Source organism: Scleropages formosus, chromosome 15 (genome assembly GCF_900964775.1).
Source record: "Scleropages formosus chromosome 15, fSclFor1.1, whole genome shotgun sequence".
In the NCBI taxonomy this organism is placed as follows: domain Eukaryota; kingdom Metazoa; phylum Chordata; class Actinopteri; order Osteoglossiformes; family Osteoglossidae; genus Scleropages; species Scleropages formosus.
The window spans coordinates 3,874,402-3,892,579 of record NC_041820.1 but is presented as its reverse complement, the minus strand read 5'-3'; the positions used below and the strand labels follow the sequence as shown (position 1 = coordinate 3,892,579).

The 18,178-nt window shown below is 45.3% G+C and overlaps 1 protein-coding gene across 1 annotated transcript; it reads right to left on the bottom strand.

Moving 5' to 3' along the window:
• Positions 1 to 327: 327 nt before the first annotated feature.
• Positions 328 to 11,850, bottom strand: zfand3 (zinc finger, AN1-type domain 3). Its single transcript, XM_018753718.2, has 6 exons — positions 11,499 to 11,850; positions 5,980 to 6,020; positions 4,886 to 5,077; positions 3,938 to 4,003; positions 2,734 to 2,901; positions 328 to 2,147 (listed from the first exon to the last, which is right to left on the bottom strand). The coding sequence occupies exons 1-6, from the start codon at positions 11,567 to 11,569 to the stop codon at positions 1,993 to 1,995; spliced, it is 693 nt and encodes a 230-aa protein (XP_018609234.1). The 5' UTR covers positions 11,570 to 11,850; the 3' UTR covers positions 328 to 1,992.
• Between the last annotated feature and the right edge of the window lie 6,328 nt (positions 11,851 to 18,178).

Below are 18,178 nucleotides of genomic sequence, written 5' to 3'. Positions count from 1 at the left end.
CCACTGGTGCTCGTGTGTGTGTGTTTTGGCTAGCGCCTCCGACGCGGAAGCCAAGACAGCCTTCCAAACTGTCAGGACAGTTTTACAAAGGTAAAACTGCGGTTTTCGCCCAGCGGGGATTTTACTTGCGATGCTTTTTCAGTCACATGCTCAAATCCTCTTCGACCAAACATTGCCCTGCGAAGCACTAAGTGGCACTTAAGGGTTCTGGACCATAACCATGGTAACAGCACAGCCCGCAGCATGACCAGAACTGCTCAAAACATGAGTGGCACGCTTTGGCATTCTGGGAAATCTCACAAGGAATAAACATAAAGACCACACTACTTCTAATCCAGTTTATTTTTATTCAGCAAAAGGGCAGAAGAAAGAACAAAAGGTGAAACAAAAGAATAGATACAGAATTGTATTTTTTTTATTTTTTTTACAATGTTAAACTAAAAATGCAGCTCTAATCTAGTGTAGTAAGTACATCTGAAACACAATAGGGTTAAATAGGAGTTTCTTTCAGATACAGGATGATATTTGTTTGTCTTCCTCTTTTTTTAAATTCGGAACTCAACAGAAAACAGCTCTTAAAGTAAAAGCACCTGAAACCTCGGTCTGCCCACCCCCCCCACCCCCACCTGTGTACGTCATAAAATCCCACCCCTTGTTCAAATTTCAAACTAACAAGACTTCTGGAGCGTAGAGACAAGTTGGGGGGGGGGGGGGGTGGCTATGTACAAACTAACAGAGCAGAGAAATGAGAACAAAGGAGGAGTGAGGAAATATTAATACAGAAAGTATGGAAACAAAACAAGGTGCAAGAAGAAATGCAGACTGGGTAGTCATGGTTTAAGTGCTGGGGGGCAGCCATTGCTAACAGCAAAGTTAATGCTGAGTGAGACGGGGGGGGGGGGGGGGTGTTTGAACCCCAGCAGCCAGAGGTGTGTGTGTGTTCTCAGTGACAGACGTGAACTGCGAGGGTCTATTGCGCGATGAGGGGGCCCATCTCCCACCGTGTCAGGGGGTGCGAGCACGAGCAGCGCCACACCTGACCCCAGCCAGGCGGGACCGTCCGACTTGGCGTCGCCGGGTCACAGAAGACTGGTTCTAGGTCTCATTTTGTCATTTTGGCTGGATCAGAAGTGGTCCGGCTGAGCCTCTGACTCAGCATGCATACAGGGCTTCCTCGGGCCCCACCTCTGTCCTGCTTCATCACTCCGCCCATTGCCCCTCCCACATACTGTCCAACTGCGGGAAAACCACTTGTCTTCTTGTCTCAGTTCACCCAAGGGTGAGAGTCATGGAGGCTTTCAGACAAAGCGCGTGTCCCGTCGACGGATGAAGAGCCAGACAGACAAACCGACTCCCGGAGTCCGGCCAGGGGAAACCGGAAGAGGCGGTTTCTCCACTCGCCTTCAGTCCTGAGATGAGCAGCAGACACTCCATGGAGTGCCACCGCACTGTGTGAAGCCAGGACTGCAGTGCAACTGCAAAGGCACTGAGCGCTTGGTGACAGGGTACGACAAGTCACTGGTATGAACAGGCTAGGTGGGAATGTGGGAGGAGCAGCTGGAGGCAGTCCGGGGGAAAGGGGAGGGAGAAAGGGAGGGGACTGGATGCAGTGGGGACGGCCAGTCTGTGTCCCACTCCTTCTCCCTTTCAGAAGGAGTCACGCATGGTACAGGACTAGCCCCGTCCCTCAGACCTGACCACAAAAATCTGTGAAAGACGGCAAGACATACGGCTGATTTGGAATAGGACCGACCATGTACTGGGGTGTCTGGAGGGAAAGGTCAGAGATCAGAAGCAGCCGTGGCAGGAGGGCTGCTGTGGGTTCCAGGCCACCGTAACAGGTGCAAGGTCTGGGCTGTGTTTGGTTGGACATAGCAGGAACCGTGAGCTTCTACCTTCTTCTGCTCTTCCTCTCAACTCCTCTGTGCCGTGGGGATGGTGGTGGTGATGGTGTGTAGGGGGTGTGGCTGGGGGATGGTGGGTGGCAGCCACTCAGGAACACTCCTCTCCAATACGTTGGCAGGACCGACCCACCTTGCGGTCCAGCTTCACCATCTTGAGCACGGCCTCTTCTCGACCGCGGCCCAGGTGGTCAAAGAGGCAGTCGTGCTGCTCAGGCAGGCGGTGCAGCATGCAGAACACATAACCTATGATGGGCGGGAAAGGGGCATTAACAGACATGTTACCAACGTGGGTACACATCCCCAAAGAGAACCCAAGAGTGGATGTTGGTGCTGCAGCCTGTCAAAACTCTGGTTCACTCATGATGTCATATGAAATAGTTTTTTTAAAACCATTAGTGACATCAACAGGCTGTGATTAAAAGGCCAGCTCCACAAACAAGCATCTGTCAAAACGATCACAATTAACAACTCATTAAAAATAAAGACTGACACACTGGTAACATTCCAGCTGTGTGGAAGGGCATTACTGACAATAATATTGTACAATAATCCTGACACTTCTATCACAAACACGCAGACATTTAGATTTATTCACTTATCTGATGCTTTTCTCCATAGCAACTTACAATGTTAAACACCTTTCAATTACCCATTTACACAGTTGGGCTATTTTTTACTGGAACAATTCAAGACAAGTACCTTGCTCAAGGGTAGACCAGCTACAGATTCAAACCTGCGACGTTTGGTAGTTTAAACCAAAGGTCCAAAGGCAGCAGCCCTAACCACTACACTATCAGCTGCACACAGGTGGGGACAAACACACACTGACCGCAGCGACAGGACCCCAGCTCTTGTTGGACCAGCTCTAGTTTGCTCTGGCAGCGGTGGCAACGACGGCGGCTCTTCTGCTTTGGCCCTGCCCGGGGTTCCTCCGACACTGACTCGGTGCCGGGCCGCGCCCGCTTCTGCGGCGACGCCTCGCTCTCCGAGCCCGAGGCTGCCAAGGCAGGTCAAGCAGAGGGTCAGTCAACTGGGACAGACAAAAGCGAGCAACGTTTCATGCATGTGCTGTAACCAGTAGCACACAGACATGAGGAACAGACCAGCACTCATATTTATTGTCACATCTGCTGAAAAGTTTCAACAATCACCACCTTCAATGACATTTCTGAAAACAACCATATTCCTCCTTGTGGCAAGCAGACTAATTTTTTTCCCCCAGACAAAAACATGTGTACAGCTCTGCGATGTGTTTGTATTGTGGCTCAATGGCACAAAGTAAATTAAGTTCAATTTGGAAGTTGAGGGTCTAATTCGCAATAAAGAATACCCTCAAACATCACTACCGACAGCACCTTCATCTCCTTTCCAGCGCGTACATTTTCTTTATTGAAGTTTAAAATAAAAAAAAAAAAAAAAACGGAGGCAATAAAGATTTTCCTGCACAGCCACAGAAGCAGACGGTGGAGGTACATTTAAAATACACAGCCCCCCGTTCAGCTCAAGTTCTCCAAACTCTGCACACACCTGGAAACTAGGGCAGCACTTGCGACAGAAATATTTAGTGTTATTGATTTCAGTGCTGCTACATGCCATTGAGCAGCGCTACGCTTTGCCATGGACGCCCTTTTATAACTGTCCTTCGGCAGCGTAGCTCGATCTCGCTGACTGGACCCAAGGCTGCCCACCCGTGGGTGACATTCTCAGAGATCGCCTTGGAGAAGGAGAAGCTGATCATGTAAGTGTATTTGCTTGTTTACAAGAGGTTGGAAAGCTCACCAAAAAACACTTGGCAATCTGTCCTAACTGCAGAGACCAGGAAGGACGAATCTTGATGTGACAGGACACATCACACCCGTTACATTCCTAATAAGTGGTTTATGCACTAAAAAGGATACGGCTCCGTGTCTGCTGGCTTTTTAGCCACAACAGCAATCTATTCAGATTAACTCCAAGAGGTCAGAGTGTGACTGTGTCAGTTTTGGTGTGTGAGACACGCATGTCTGCCAGCAAACGGCGCTGCGTCGACATACCTGAGTCAAAGGGCCGTTTTGTTGGTGTGCTTAAAGTGCCGCAGGCAGTGTCTGTGCTGGAGACCCCTGGTGGGCCAGGGGACATGGAAGAGGACAAAGGAGACAGGGTTAGAATAGCAACTCAAACTAGGACAACTTGTGACAGTGAAGAAACACAGCTTTGCACTAAATTTTCATCCAAGTTTATGGTCTACACACACATATATATATATATATATATATATATATATATATATATAAAATTACAAAACAAACCATTAATTGCTTGAAGGCTGCACATATTTTACACTGTCTTATGCCATTGCCCAATTCATACTGTAAGGAATAAAGTCCAGACAGCAGCATTTCTCTCCCTCAGAAGAGAGAATATAAGCATTTATCTTTAGTACTTCTAATAAAACAAAGTTTCAGTTCCTGCTCTAATGTCACAGTTAAGGCTTGATTACCAAGGACATCTCAGCACATGACAGTGAAATTAATGAGGCCTTCTTTGATCAAGGAAACAGTTATGACAACACGGCGCTGGGTCAAACCCCGAAAAGGGCACAGCTGTCTTTAGGAAGAAGTTATTGTACTGAGCTGTTTCAGTAAATCAGCAAAAAACAAAACTATAAAATGTAGAAACATAAGAATTGCATGTCTCATCTCTCTGCATAAATAACGCCTGGTAAGCAACAGCAGTTTGAATGGAAAGGTAAGCATGTCCTCTCCAGGCAGAAAATTTCAGGAGCAGCTCATGGTGCTACTGGAGTCAGTGGTGGCTTTGCAGCCGTTATCTGGGCCAGGACGAATATAGCCATGCCAGATGCAGAGCAGCAGCAGAAAATAGCCTGTGCCTGATATCAGGTATGAAATGAGTACTCTTGCTCAGTCACCCAGTGCTTCCAGAACTTCTGTATGTTAGCAAGGACACCAAATGAGCAGAATCGACCGATGGTCCTCGCTTACCCTCCTGTGCCAATGGAGGCATGGGCCCTGTGGCTTCAGGTGACGGCTCTTGGGAGCTGGCAGGCACCGATGAAAGGGACTGGCTACTGCTGCTGCTTGTCTCGCTACAGAAAACTGCCGACTGGCTGCTCCCAGTACTTGGGGTGGGCTCTGGGGGCGTGCAGTCTTCGTGTGGCTGTTTCTTCTGGACATCTGGGAAAGAGAAAAATCAGCACGGGGGAAACAAATAACGTAAAAGGAGTGTTGCACATATCTCTTCCACCATCCCAGGCAAACAGCCGCCCACAGACAGCGCCAGCACTACGGAAGGCGCCATTCTGTGCGTCTCGCACATTTTCAGAAAGAAACACGGCAGCCTGCCTGCAGCCAGTCGCTGGGGAAACGAGACGGACACCGTGCCGAGAGGCTAAATCTCGGTGAGCCTTGAGCACACAAAGATGGTGCTAGCAGAGGACAAGTGCCCCGAGTGACCCTGAAAACATCCGCCACAACAACAACGAAAAGGCTCATCCTCAGTTCTGTCTTACAGGCCTTCGAGACCAAATAGTGGAAATTTCTAAAGCGGAGGTCCTTTCTGCCCACGGCAGCGTGGGTGGTCCGATCCTCAGCCAGCATTTATGATGCACATCCTGTTCCCAGTGACAAACTGGCAGCCGGGCACTTAACTGTATTACAGAGAAGCTGTTGTAATGCGTTTCATTTCACGGTTGCACAGGGTTTCAGAGGCGTGTCCAAGCAGTGTGTTTTAAGAGGAGGTGGGAGATGGACACAATCTGGATTCTTCTGCTCTCAGCGTCTCACACATTCACACACAAACCTGCTGTGCTTCCACTGCATGCAGTGATAACACAGATGGGTTTGGTCCAAAGAACCTGTTTCCTGAAACATGCAGATTAGACTTCTATGCAGTGTGATACTGTGACAATCTGAAGCTAATCTGTTCCATGCAAAATTGTCAAGGCAAGTTCTGCTTTGTGAAACACTGGAAAAAGTCTTGTTTCATTGTAGATGCTTTAGAAAATCCAAAGAACACTGTTCTGTGACCTTAGGAGATCTACCTATATAGTGGTGTAATCAAGAGCAGGAAGACTTACCGGCAAAACACTTGGAGCAAAGATTCATCGTTTTGGTGGAGCTGTTGATGAGAAACAAGCAGAAATCGTTAGAAAACATATACCAAAAAAAAAAAAAAAAAATTACACGGACCCTGCAGGAATCTGCTCAGCGTGTTGGTACTGGTTTGGTCTGTCACACTTTGGGCCGAGAAAGAACACGTTCAACATCTCTGCTTGTGTTTACACAAGACTCGGAACTGAAAACTGACATAATTCAGCTATTTACCACAGGTACACTTCTCATGAGGTGCGAGTAGTATGACTCAGATCTCACGCGCATTCACACATACGCACAATCTCTCACACTACTGCAACCCTGCTGCACATGCTCAGTAAGTCACATGAAAAGTCAAAAGCTGGCAACAAACTGAGAATACTGACATATAACAGCTTTCAACAGAAATTAAAAAGAGTGAGGAGAGAGAGTGAGATGCTGAACCTATCCCTGACAACAAACCAAGGCCCTTTGACTGCCACCACTGTCAGAAAAGATGACAAGTGACAATTTAAGGAGAAATTACCCTCCTGGGACTGGCACTGATCTTAGACATTCTGCTCTAAGCACAAGCTTCTCCACTCCCGCGCCAAAGGCTGTTTCTCTCAGGGGCATAAAGATCTCTTCTCAATGGAGTTTTGACCTTCGTCGAGCTCCTTGCTCTCTGACACACACCACTAGATCCCTACGTCGCTCCACAGTCACTGAACAGTCAGTCATAACCACAGTCTAATGGGAACAGCCACCCACGCCCCACAAAGGCATGCAGTCCCCATAAACCACGGCTATATCAGCAGCAATCACTACTTACCCACAATCAGTGTTTAACGGGTGCTACTGAGGGGGGCAAGCGGAGCGCGCAGCACAGTAGTACATGGCTGAAGGCCTTGTGCACTTCCTTAATGAACCACAAGGGGATGATGGCAGTACTTGTGTGCTAATGAGGGCCCTGACTGGGAGAGTGACAGCCAGGGACAGGCAGTCTGTCAGCACACAGATGGACAAGGAGCGACAGATACGTGTTTTGGGGGGGGGGGGGGACTGAGCTGAAAACAGTTGGGAGTAGGAGAGAAAAGGACAAAAGAGTGAACAGTAAAAACCAGAGCGCCACCTAAGAGACTGTTTTATTGCAACAAAAATCATTCCAAGTATAGAATTTGATCGGTATCAGGCCACAGTCAAAACAATCACCAAATTGTGTCTACATCCAACATATAGTAATCAATCATACAGGTATCATGGAGTGGTTTGTATTACGATTTATGGCAACATACATTTTAATCTAGTTGTGCCTGGGTGCATTCTCACCAAAAAAATCCATAACTGTAGTTTACTCATAACCTGTTTATGCAATAAGAAAATTTTTCCCCAACTCAGGAATTTTTAAAGCACAAATATGGCTTTAATTTTGAAAATTCAACATGTACTTTCAATCATTCTAAATTCCCATAATTTAAAAAAGAGGATTAACATTTCATTAACATTGAAATAACAATCCAACTTGTTACCACACTACTGCATGCTGCAGGTTAAAGCCCAAGAACTGGGATTACTTTTGCTCAACACCGTTTATTTTCAGCTGCACCTGGTAAGATCATTATTTAAAGTCAATCGTTAATACAGAAGCTGTGCAAAGCTGTGGTTCCAATAATCCCCAAGACCAACAAGCAGGTAGGGAAACTGGTTAGTCTTTCAAACCACTTTCCAGCCGGAAAAATCTCACGGCAAAAAAAAAAAAAAAAACAGCAGTCTGGGGGCCATTACAGAGGAAGCTGTGACACCTCCAGTTTTGCAAGATTTCATAAATAATTTATCTGACCAGAAAGAAGCATGTAAAACATTACTGAATGTTGATTTCAGAGTCCATACTGGCCTTCTCAATGCCATCAATACAATTTACTCATTTATCCACAAGAATATCCTGAAGGTTAGAAGGCATCTCCCAGCAAGAAGAGCTGCACTCTGTTTTTGGCCTCACGGAGGTACAAAACAGAGTGCATCGGTTCTTTTGGCATTTTGATAAGTGTCTAAAGCTCTTCATCTGTTGGGGGATGTCTTTCTGTTCATCCTAAGTTTTACTTTGCTTCAGAGGGGACAGGAAAAAAAAGAAGTGTCTGGCAATTTAATAAATGTAATTTAAATGGAGATTCCTTGTAAAAAGAACTGGACTGTAGGAGGTGAGGAGGAAGCCAGGAGATGTAGCAATGGGAGGAGGGAGAACAAGGGTACCACCACCCTCCTCACAAATCATCCCAAGCCAATCAAGCCCGCCGCGCTCCAGGGATAATGAAGTCGGAGCAGGATTAATTTGACATCTCTCGTTAAATGTCATTCGCAATTAAGGCTTATGTGCACGGCAAGAGCTCCAATCAAGACTTCGTACCTACCCAGGTTCACAATTTGGTGGTGGGTGTGTGTGGCGGGGGTGGTGGTGGTGCGCCATGCAGGGCTACCTACGTCGACCCCGGACACACTCGTGGTACAGTGAGAAGCAGGTGGTCTACTGATTCAGTAAAGTGGCCAAAAATGCTGCCCTATGAATACAGGAGGAAGTCAATCAGTTGGACCAGTGCAAAGTACTTGTTTTAAACTGCTTTGGTGAAACCTGCTGCAGATGGAATGTGGAAAAACACAAATTTGACAAGCTTTTCATCATTTTGAAAAGCAGTGTCTACTAAAACTATATGACTGCTCCTCTGCTCACAAAAGACCATCCATGACCCAGGACTTCTGTCAGAGTCCAGGCAAAGCTCAAGGCCAGATATTTTTTTAAAGACCAGATATACGCAAACATTTCTCTGTGGGCAGAAAAGAGTTCCCTGATAAAAACAGAGCAGCTGTAATCTGTAACACTTACACAAACGACCTATGGTGCGTAACAGTCACACACTATTATAACATTTTCGAGAGCTGACAGACCAAAAAGCAGCATATTACTTTCTCTCTGTGGGTGAGCTGCATGTTGTCTCATATTTAGTACTAATTAACTTTAATTGACACGGATTCTGGAGCAGAGAGTAAAAAGCTGAAAGTTCAAACCCAGCCTATTCTACCTTAAAGCAAGGTAATCTACATCATTACTACTTACATAGCACCAATTAAATCTTGTGCAGAAATTAATCAAGGACAATTTCGGCAACTTTGCTGTATTAAACGTAGAACTGTCCATAACAATGGAAATTACGGTTACAAGCTCAAACAAAACACCACCAACTGAAAGGTGGACACCTGGAAAGTTCAGTGCCACCCTCTCATTCATTACTTTAGACAGAGCAGACAATACAATGTCTAAAACAGTGATTCTGCCTCCCAGGACTCAGTCCTGCAGAGCAAGGCAGGAGCTGGAAACCCAAAATGTTATTATGCATATTGTCCAAGGCACAGAGATGTCCAAAATGCATTGGCGACCAGGTCCCCATGACCACCTTGCATCTCAACAGCTTCTTAGCCTTTGGTTGAATGAATGGGGGGGCTTAATCCTCAAAGAAAATTCCCCTTTGCTGCAGAAGCAGCAAACAATATATTATATTATATTTATATATATACACACACACATACATACATACACACACACACACAGACACACAATATAGCGTGGCACAGTGAGTAAGGCTGCTGTCTCATAGCGCCTGGGTGGTGCGAGAGGATGTGGGTTCAATCCATGCTCAGTCTGTGTGAAGTTTGCACATTTTCCCCATGTCTGCATGGGTTTCCTCCCACAGCCTAAAGACATGCTGTTCACGTTCCCAAAAGTGTGTGAGTGACAGAGAGAGTGTGTTCCACTGATGTATGGATGAGTGACCCAGTGTAAGTAGTATATCTAGCAGTGTAAGTCACCTTGGTGAATAGGGTGTGTGGGCTCATAACACTACACAGAGTTCATTGGAAGTCACTTTGGAGAAAAGCATCTGCTAAAAATGTAAATGTAGTGGGGAAAAAAAGAAATAAATCAGCAAGCATATTTACATACAGTTATAACTCCCTTTAAAAAAATGCGCTTTAACATTCTACTGCTCACCTAGCCAGACCCCCTGATACTCCAGTTATGCTGACACGTTTGGCTTTATAGTCTGATGTTAGTCAAGTATGCTAACATGTGCCTTTGTAATGTGGATCACAAAAGATTATGACAATCGCTGCAGGAAGTCAAATATTTCATAAGAAACCTTAGCACGCCTTGTGGTACCACTAATACTATTATCATCTACTCTGTCACTGTATGAAAACAATAAGGTTCTGACCGCACAAAAGAACAACGTGACCAAAGGTCAGTCCTAAACGTGCTGCATTCTGCCACATCAACGGGGAATTGCGCTCCAAGATGTGTGACAGCTGTATTCAATGGTAATTCCACACTATTTAAAAGTTAACAGCACTGTACACAGATGTCTCTAACACAAAGATGATGCAACTAAGACCAACAAAACACTATGCTTGCAAAATACTCTCGCATGTATCTTACACTAGCCTCACTGTACCTTAAGGCTGCAAAATTCATAAACTCCAGACATACGTGTAAGGGCAAAGCGGCCTAAAGTCGATGCACTTCCTGGTGAAAGGAGCCGATTATATTAATCTTAACAGTACACACACGAGCAAACGTGCTCTTTAAACACCCACTCCTCTCAATGTTGATTTTATCTGCACAGACCGGCAAAGTCCCAAATATGCACAAGGCCACAAGTGTAATGTAATCATAGGGCATGGAAGATGTACCTTCCCATACATCATAAATCCTACACGTATCAGCTATCCACCTAAGGTCAGGCCTAGGTCATTTCTAAGGATAGTTGTTTGGCGAATAAATTTAATCCCACCCTCGGTAGCCAGTACTCTATGGACTCATTGCAACCTGAAGGCGACTATGATAGTAGCAAGAACCAAAGCCCAAGGGAGCTTGATCTGGCAAAGACAGATAGAATATTGAATTAGATGAAAAGGTACAAAGAAACTTAACACTAGGAACCACACACCCTGTTTTATGGATACAGAAAACAGGGTGTTCAGTTGCATCCACCTGGGGGTACCTTTGAAAGGGACGTTAGAGCAAATGCGATGGAAATGCAGAAACGACGCTGAAGACATGTCGTTTCAGCAACGATGAGCTGCACAGATCATGGATCATGGACTCTGTCCACCATGCCATGGACCATGGCATGGAATTTTTTTTTTTCTTTTTAAACAATGACGGATACGCGAGTGACAGAAACGAACAAAACATCACTGAATTACTTGGAATAGGAGGAAACTGTGCCCCACCAGGCTCCGAGGTTTTCATAGCCGGTTTTCGCCCATTTACCCCTAGTTTCCACCCCTGAGGTAAACCAACACTCCCCGCCCCCACTGCGGCCTACCTACTCTGCGACCCTCAACAACAATGGGGTTTTTGCTTTCTTTCACCATCTTTTCCAACTACTTTATTTTATATCTTGTGGTTAGATGCTTCTGCAGGAACAGCATCACCTAAAATCACAGTTTTACCCCCAAACCCCAGGCGTCTTACCCCCAGAATCCGCAGGGACACCGGGGCGGTATGCTGGGCGGCTTGCTGCGTTCGCTGCCCGTGTCCCCCATAGCTCCGCTCGGTACGTTCACTCACTCGACACGGGGGATGGGGGTGAGGCCTAATGGCTAATGAGGAGGCTCCTCGCCCAACCGTGGACGAAAAAAATAAAACCGACTTCGATGTCTACTTTTCCCGGTCCGAAAAAAGACGGAGAGCGAAGTGCTGTGCCGACACGAGCGGCCACTTCAACCCGAACCGTCCAAACTGTACAAACGGTGGATGAAGACGGCCGCGGACAGTCCGTCGGTCCGCACCGGGAGCCAAGGCCGATCAGCTGGAGTGTGAGCGCTACCATCCGCATGATAGGGGACATAAGCAGTCAGTTTTAAACTTCAGATAGCTATAAAGTATAAGCACTGCATAAAAGTCGGGAGATTTATGGTATTTTTACTGCGAAACATCTCAAAGTTACTTAACATACTGAATATAATAGCTTTGCGTGTCGTTTCTTTAATGCATGGCGTTTGCTCCCCCCCTTTGGTAAAATGAAATCGCCCATCCGATTGTTTCCGCTCGGGGCTTAGCTTTACAAAGCGAAATCAGGTTACGAAACTAGGTGTTCTTCGGCCGTCATTTTGGCTCAACACATACAGCGACCATGATAGCTTCACGGCATCGATCAAAGACTCAAAATGGCGCCAGTTGCGTCTTAAAGATTAATGAGCGGACTTTTAGGTCCCACTAAAAGTGGAACGCGACTAGTTGACAGTTGTGTGTTGCTGGCCGGGGATGTGATGCATCGGCGAGATTAACTAGCATTGATTGAACATTTAACCCAGGCTCATTATAACTCAGTCATATAAGTATGCCAGCAAAAGTAGCATTAATTGAAAGTATTAGTATAAGAAAGCTACGAAGATAAAACAGTTCAAATGCCTTGAAGGTATGAATGTTGCAATATCTGGTGGAATGTCTAGTTTTGAAAGCCCTTCCAGCTGCTGATGTGATGGCTCTTTCCTCAGACAGCCCCCTGGGAATCCCTTTCCCTTCTCATCCATGAACTCTTATCACCCACGCTCTGCTCATTTATCATCCTTGTCTGTCCAGTGTGTGCTTTTTCCCCCAGTCTGAAGCCAATTTACCCCAGTTAAAGTTTTAAGGACAGGGTCCTGGCAGGGAGTATTTCTATTTTTCAGCCATTTTTAAAATAACTAGACTTTCCCGGCCGGTGGGCTGTAACATAAATCTGTGCTGTCGAGCAGCCCGCTCACCAAATTCCGCTTGATCTTCTCCCAGTCACTCGTATCCAAGTTACACATTATAATTCAAAAAATGTACTGTATATATAAATGATTATGCTGGGTTATGTTAGCACAGTGCACTTATTTTTCCAGGCTAGCAGTGGGGAATTTATTTGAAAGCTGTACTCAGTTTCCTGTTCTTATGCTCCACAATGTTCATTTCACTGTTATAAGAACTTTTATAATTTGGTAAGTATCATTTTGGACCTTGCTTTATGCAGACACTTTTCTCCAAAGGAACTTCCAATGAACTCTATTTAGTGTTATCAACCCACACCTCTTATTCACCAAGGTGATTTACACTGCTAGATACACTACTTACACTGGGTCACTCATCCATACATCGGTGGAACATACTCTCTCTCTTTGTCACTCACACACTATTGTGTGAACAGCATGTCTTTGGACTGTGGGAGGAAACCAGAGCACCCGGAGGAAACCCACACACAGACACGGGGAGAACATGCAAACACCACACAGACTGAGCAGGGATCAAACCCATATCCTCTCACACCACCCAGGTGCTGTGAGACAGCAGTGCTACTCACTGCGCCACCCTTATTAACCTTCTTAAATTATGTGCATTCATGTTGCCAACACTTTACTACAAAGCAACTTACAATATTGTATTACCTAAAGTTATTTGTTTGTACAGGTCAGATATTTTTACTGGAGTAATTTATGATAAGCCCTTTGCTCAAGGTACTATAGCTGGGATACAAACCTTCATCCTTTGAGGTCCATAACCAGCACCTCTATCCCCTATGCTACCAGTTGCCCTCAGACTTGTGTATTTATTTCATTGTAATTCACACCTGTACTGTGTAGTGAAATGTAAGTGAAGGAATATGATTTGTGTAGCCAATGACAAAGAGTGAATTTAATGGCTTTGTCATTTATGGGGTCTACAAATGCATCGATAGAACTGCTCCCAGATATCTGCAGGACATGATCATCCGCTACACCCCATCTAGACTGCTATGCTCTTCCACATCTGCCCACTGGGTGGTTCCACAGACAAGGGGTAGTGTAATGGTTAGACCTGCTGCCTCTGGATCCAAAAGTTGCAGCTTTGATCCCCAGCTGCAGTACCCTGGAGCAAGGTACTTACCCTAAATTACTCCAGTAAAATTACCCACTTGTATAAATGGATAAATAAGTGTAATAACTGTAACCTTAACACTGTAAATTGCTTTGGGAAAAAAGTGTCAGCTAAATGAACTCATGTAAAGCACAAAGGTTCTTGGTGGAGTGACCTCCCCCTCTCACTCAGAACTGCTGAATCTCTGCCCACATTTAAAAAGGGTCTTAAAACTCACCTCCTCCAGACTGACTTTGCCCTTAAGTTCATGTAAGGTATAAATGATCATGCCCCCATAAACCTTTATACAGCTACTCCTGTAATGTAACGTAAATATTTATATAGCTCAAGAAAAAAAATTACTAGGAAGGGGATTAGGAATCGTGGAAATTCAGATAAAGTTTTATGCAGCTACTCGTGTGATGAATGAACATCGGTTCATATGGTGGAAAGTAACTGTACTTTAGAATCATGCGTCTGCATCTAAGTGTCTCTTCCTGCTAATGTAATGAACACAGTGTATTTTCTATGAGATGTACGTTGCTTTGGAGAAAAACATCTGCTAAATGAACGCATGTAACTGTAAATGTAATGGAGACAGCAAATATTGTTTCTCGTGGTGTGTAAAGACAGCTGCTGCGGTTCAGAGTTAGCTTAGCAGCTTAGCGGCGTGGGGCCGCAGGGTACGAGGCTGGAGGTAAGGAGGGGGGATTTGGGCCATCTCCCATCAAAGAGCCTCGGCCCCCCCATCACCAGCTTACCCCAGCCCCAGGCCTCGGGGCCTCTGGAGACTGCGCCGTACAACTTCAAAGACAGCCCCCGCTCCACACACACACACACACACACACACACACACACACACTCACACACGGAGTGCAATAAACACTTAAGGAATTAATGAGACCCTGGATCAAACCAATATAAACAGTGACAAACAACAATCCAGGTGCTGTACACCTGAGGAACCGTGCGCTTATGTTGAATTCATGGTCAGGTGTACAAACCTCCACCCGGGATGCCTATCGATGCGTCCAGCTCAAAGAGCTTTGGATTTTTTTTTTTTTTTTTTTTTTTTTTTTTTTTTGTGTTTCTTACCGTCGTGCAACTTCTCCTTGTTTCTTGCCCTGCGGATCAGTACGAAGAAAGGCATCTCGGTCTCGGAGGAGATTTGATTAATTTAACAGGAAGAGACTGGGGGGGTGCGAACATCTCCCTAATGCACTCATGCGCGATGCAGGAGCTCTGTAGGTGCTGCACTTCTTTGAAACTTTTTAACCAGATCAGTTGGAAAATTGCTTGCTGTCATTCACACGCTGTAATATGTGCGCTTATTGGTAATATCCCCTTATCTCTCAAGGGGAAATGTGTGCAGGGAAGTCTTCCGCAATGTAACAGAGAATTTGAACATCAGCCATCCATGGCTTGAAGAGGACACCTAATACTGTAATAACAAGCAATAACGTTCCGCTAACTATACAGGGATGCATTTTGTGACCTGGGGCATCAACTTCTAAGAACTGTCATCCCATAGGTGAGGTCACCAGAAATGGCAGAACTATGTAATATTATAAACGATCACATCTTCACCCCAATATAACCGATATGTATAGGCTTCCGGTAAAATGTACATTTTAATACGTTCTCTCTGCAGTATAACTACTCGTGCAGTAAGATTACCTGAAACAATTTGTGAGCCTCCGACAGATAAAATTTCATTAGCTCAATGGTGTGTATTGCAGCAGTTTAGTCTGAGAGGGATCCAGCATCACTTATTTTTTAAATGGACCATACAATGCGATTATGTGCCCCAGAGTACATTAAAATAGGAGCCATGTCAATAATATGACTGTAATTATATATGATTTATGAAGACTGGACCTGCGCAGAAATCATTACAATGGATTCCTCGAGAAATCCATAAACATATATGTTTGCCTATTCCTACCCTTAATATCTTCCTCGAAGCCCAGCAGAGAAGGAACTGAGGGTCTCCAAGGAACAATAGCAGTTATGGATTTTTGACAAGACGCAACGCAACCTCCAGCCACAGGTAGAGCATGCCTTCTTGTGGGATGTGTGGACCAGTCCACCGCCTTAGTGGAAGATAATGTTTCTTTCTTTTCACTCCAGCCTTCAGAAGGACTTCTTATGATACTTGATGGAGTCCGACAAAATTATGAGGCCTTCCCAGAAACGGTTTCGTGAATGTCAATCAGAAATAGATTAATGATGCGTTCCAGCAGACATCCATGCATTAGATACAGGCCAGTATGAATCATACTTGAAACTGTGCAGAACAGGGAGAAACATAAAATATCGAACGGGTGAGGACGCTGGGAGTTTTTACATCCTCTGGATGTGCTTTTCATTTATTAAAGCACATGAGCTGTGCACATTTCAGGTACTGTTATGGAACATGTATGAACTCCTTACATACCTGTGTCATGTCAGATTGAGATGCACCAGCCAGGCATCGACATGCACAGGACTTTTCTTCCATCGTTGTTAATCTACTGATCGCAGCCCTAAACAACGAAGAAAGAACTGTACCGATAAAGTGGGGGCTGTGGACTGGGCAGGGCACCTGAGTGCAGGTGAGGCTCCTGCAAGCCCTACAGGTGGGTGATGGCTAATCATACTGTTTGCATGAGATGAGGCAAAAAAACAGGATGAGAGGTGTTGGGGGGGGGTGGTGGGGGTGGCAGAACCTCGGAGGTAATCCTGACGAAAGCGTCTTCCTGGCAAAAGAACGAGAAATGGGGATAGAGGGAAAATTGGAGGGAAAAAAAAAACTGGAACAAAAGAAGAGGAAGAGGAGAGGACAAGTGTGCCAGACAAAGATTCCTGGTGGTCTTTAACATGCATTGTACAAGCGGTAGGTGCCTGTTTCATTCAGATGCACGTTTATGAACTTTAAACATGTTTATATCCATGTAAACAAAGACACTGCGTACGTCAAGTACTACATTTGGCATTTTCCTGTCCTGTCACTAAGATCCCTTTGCGACCGCTATCGAAACAATAATCGGGCTCCTCAGCGAAAAAAGCAATAAGCTTTATTACGCCACTGAATTAGGGTAACAATACAGTGGCTGTGTAAAGAGTCTCTAGCATCTATTATGTTTGCAGAGTGCAGGAACACCACAAAAATCTACTGCATGAATGCGATTAGCTAGAACCGCTATGGAACTAATTCCTAGTTTGTTGAGAGTCACCGGTGTCTCTGATGCCGCTGATCGCTAGCCTTCTCGGCGACTGGTGTTCGAAACTCTGAGATGCGTGTTCACGGAAATTAAAATACGGTATCGGTTTCAGCTTTACTCATGGCAACAGCTCCTGAGATGGTTCAGAAGGCATACAGTAGACTCTGCCACAGGGTATAAAGCTCAAAGCGTTGTGCGGTCAATGGTCACTGACATGTCCCTGAAGCATGAGGGTGGTAAACAGGCCTGTAGAGGGGCCCACGCTCTTTAATGGAAAATCACGACTGTTTTACTCTCATGCAAAATATGGGGTGGTGGCTGAATGAGATCATCTGTCAGCTTCGTTTTACGGGAGCTGGGAAGTTAAGACCCTTGCAGGAAGGAGTCACCATCTCTCGCTATAGTGCCATGCATTGCATTGCGTTGTTTCGTTGCTAAGGAAACTATTTAATCCAAAATCACTTTAAATTTCACCTATCTCAGTGGTACAGCAGCAGTTTCCTTCAAACGATACTAACGCACCGTGCCTTGGTAGGTAGGGTAAGTGTCGTTGAGTCAGATTCAACTCATAGCAACCACTTGTGTGGTTTTCATGGTAAGGAAGGCTTTGGAAGTGGTTTACCATAGCCTTCTTTGCGTAAATATACAAACATTTACATTTATCTGATGCTTTTCTCCAAAACGACCTACAGTGTTAATATATTTCCAATTATTTACCCATTTATACAGTTGGGTAATTCTACTGAAGCAATTTCTGGTATCTTGCTCAAGGGTGCTACAGTCAGAGATGAGAGTCCAATCTGCAACTTTTGGGTCAAAAGGCAGCAGCTCTAACCCCTCTGCTACCAACTGTCCACACACCCTGCCTGAGATTCAAACCCACAACCAAATGTGTGGCTCAGGTAGTGTGTCGCCGTGATAATTTGAAATGTCGTGGTTGGAGTTAAATTTTTCAGTTTACACCAAGGAAAGAGCAAGCAGTAGATGCCACTGAACCTGCCAGTGACAGCTGGGCACCAAGAACCAGGGAGCCACATTGCTCCGATCTCCAGCATCTGGGCCAAGGGGAGAGAAGATATCTCACTGCGGGTC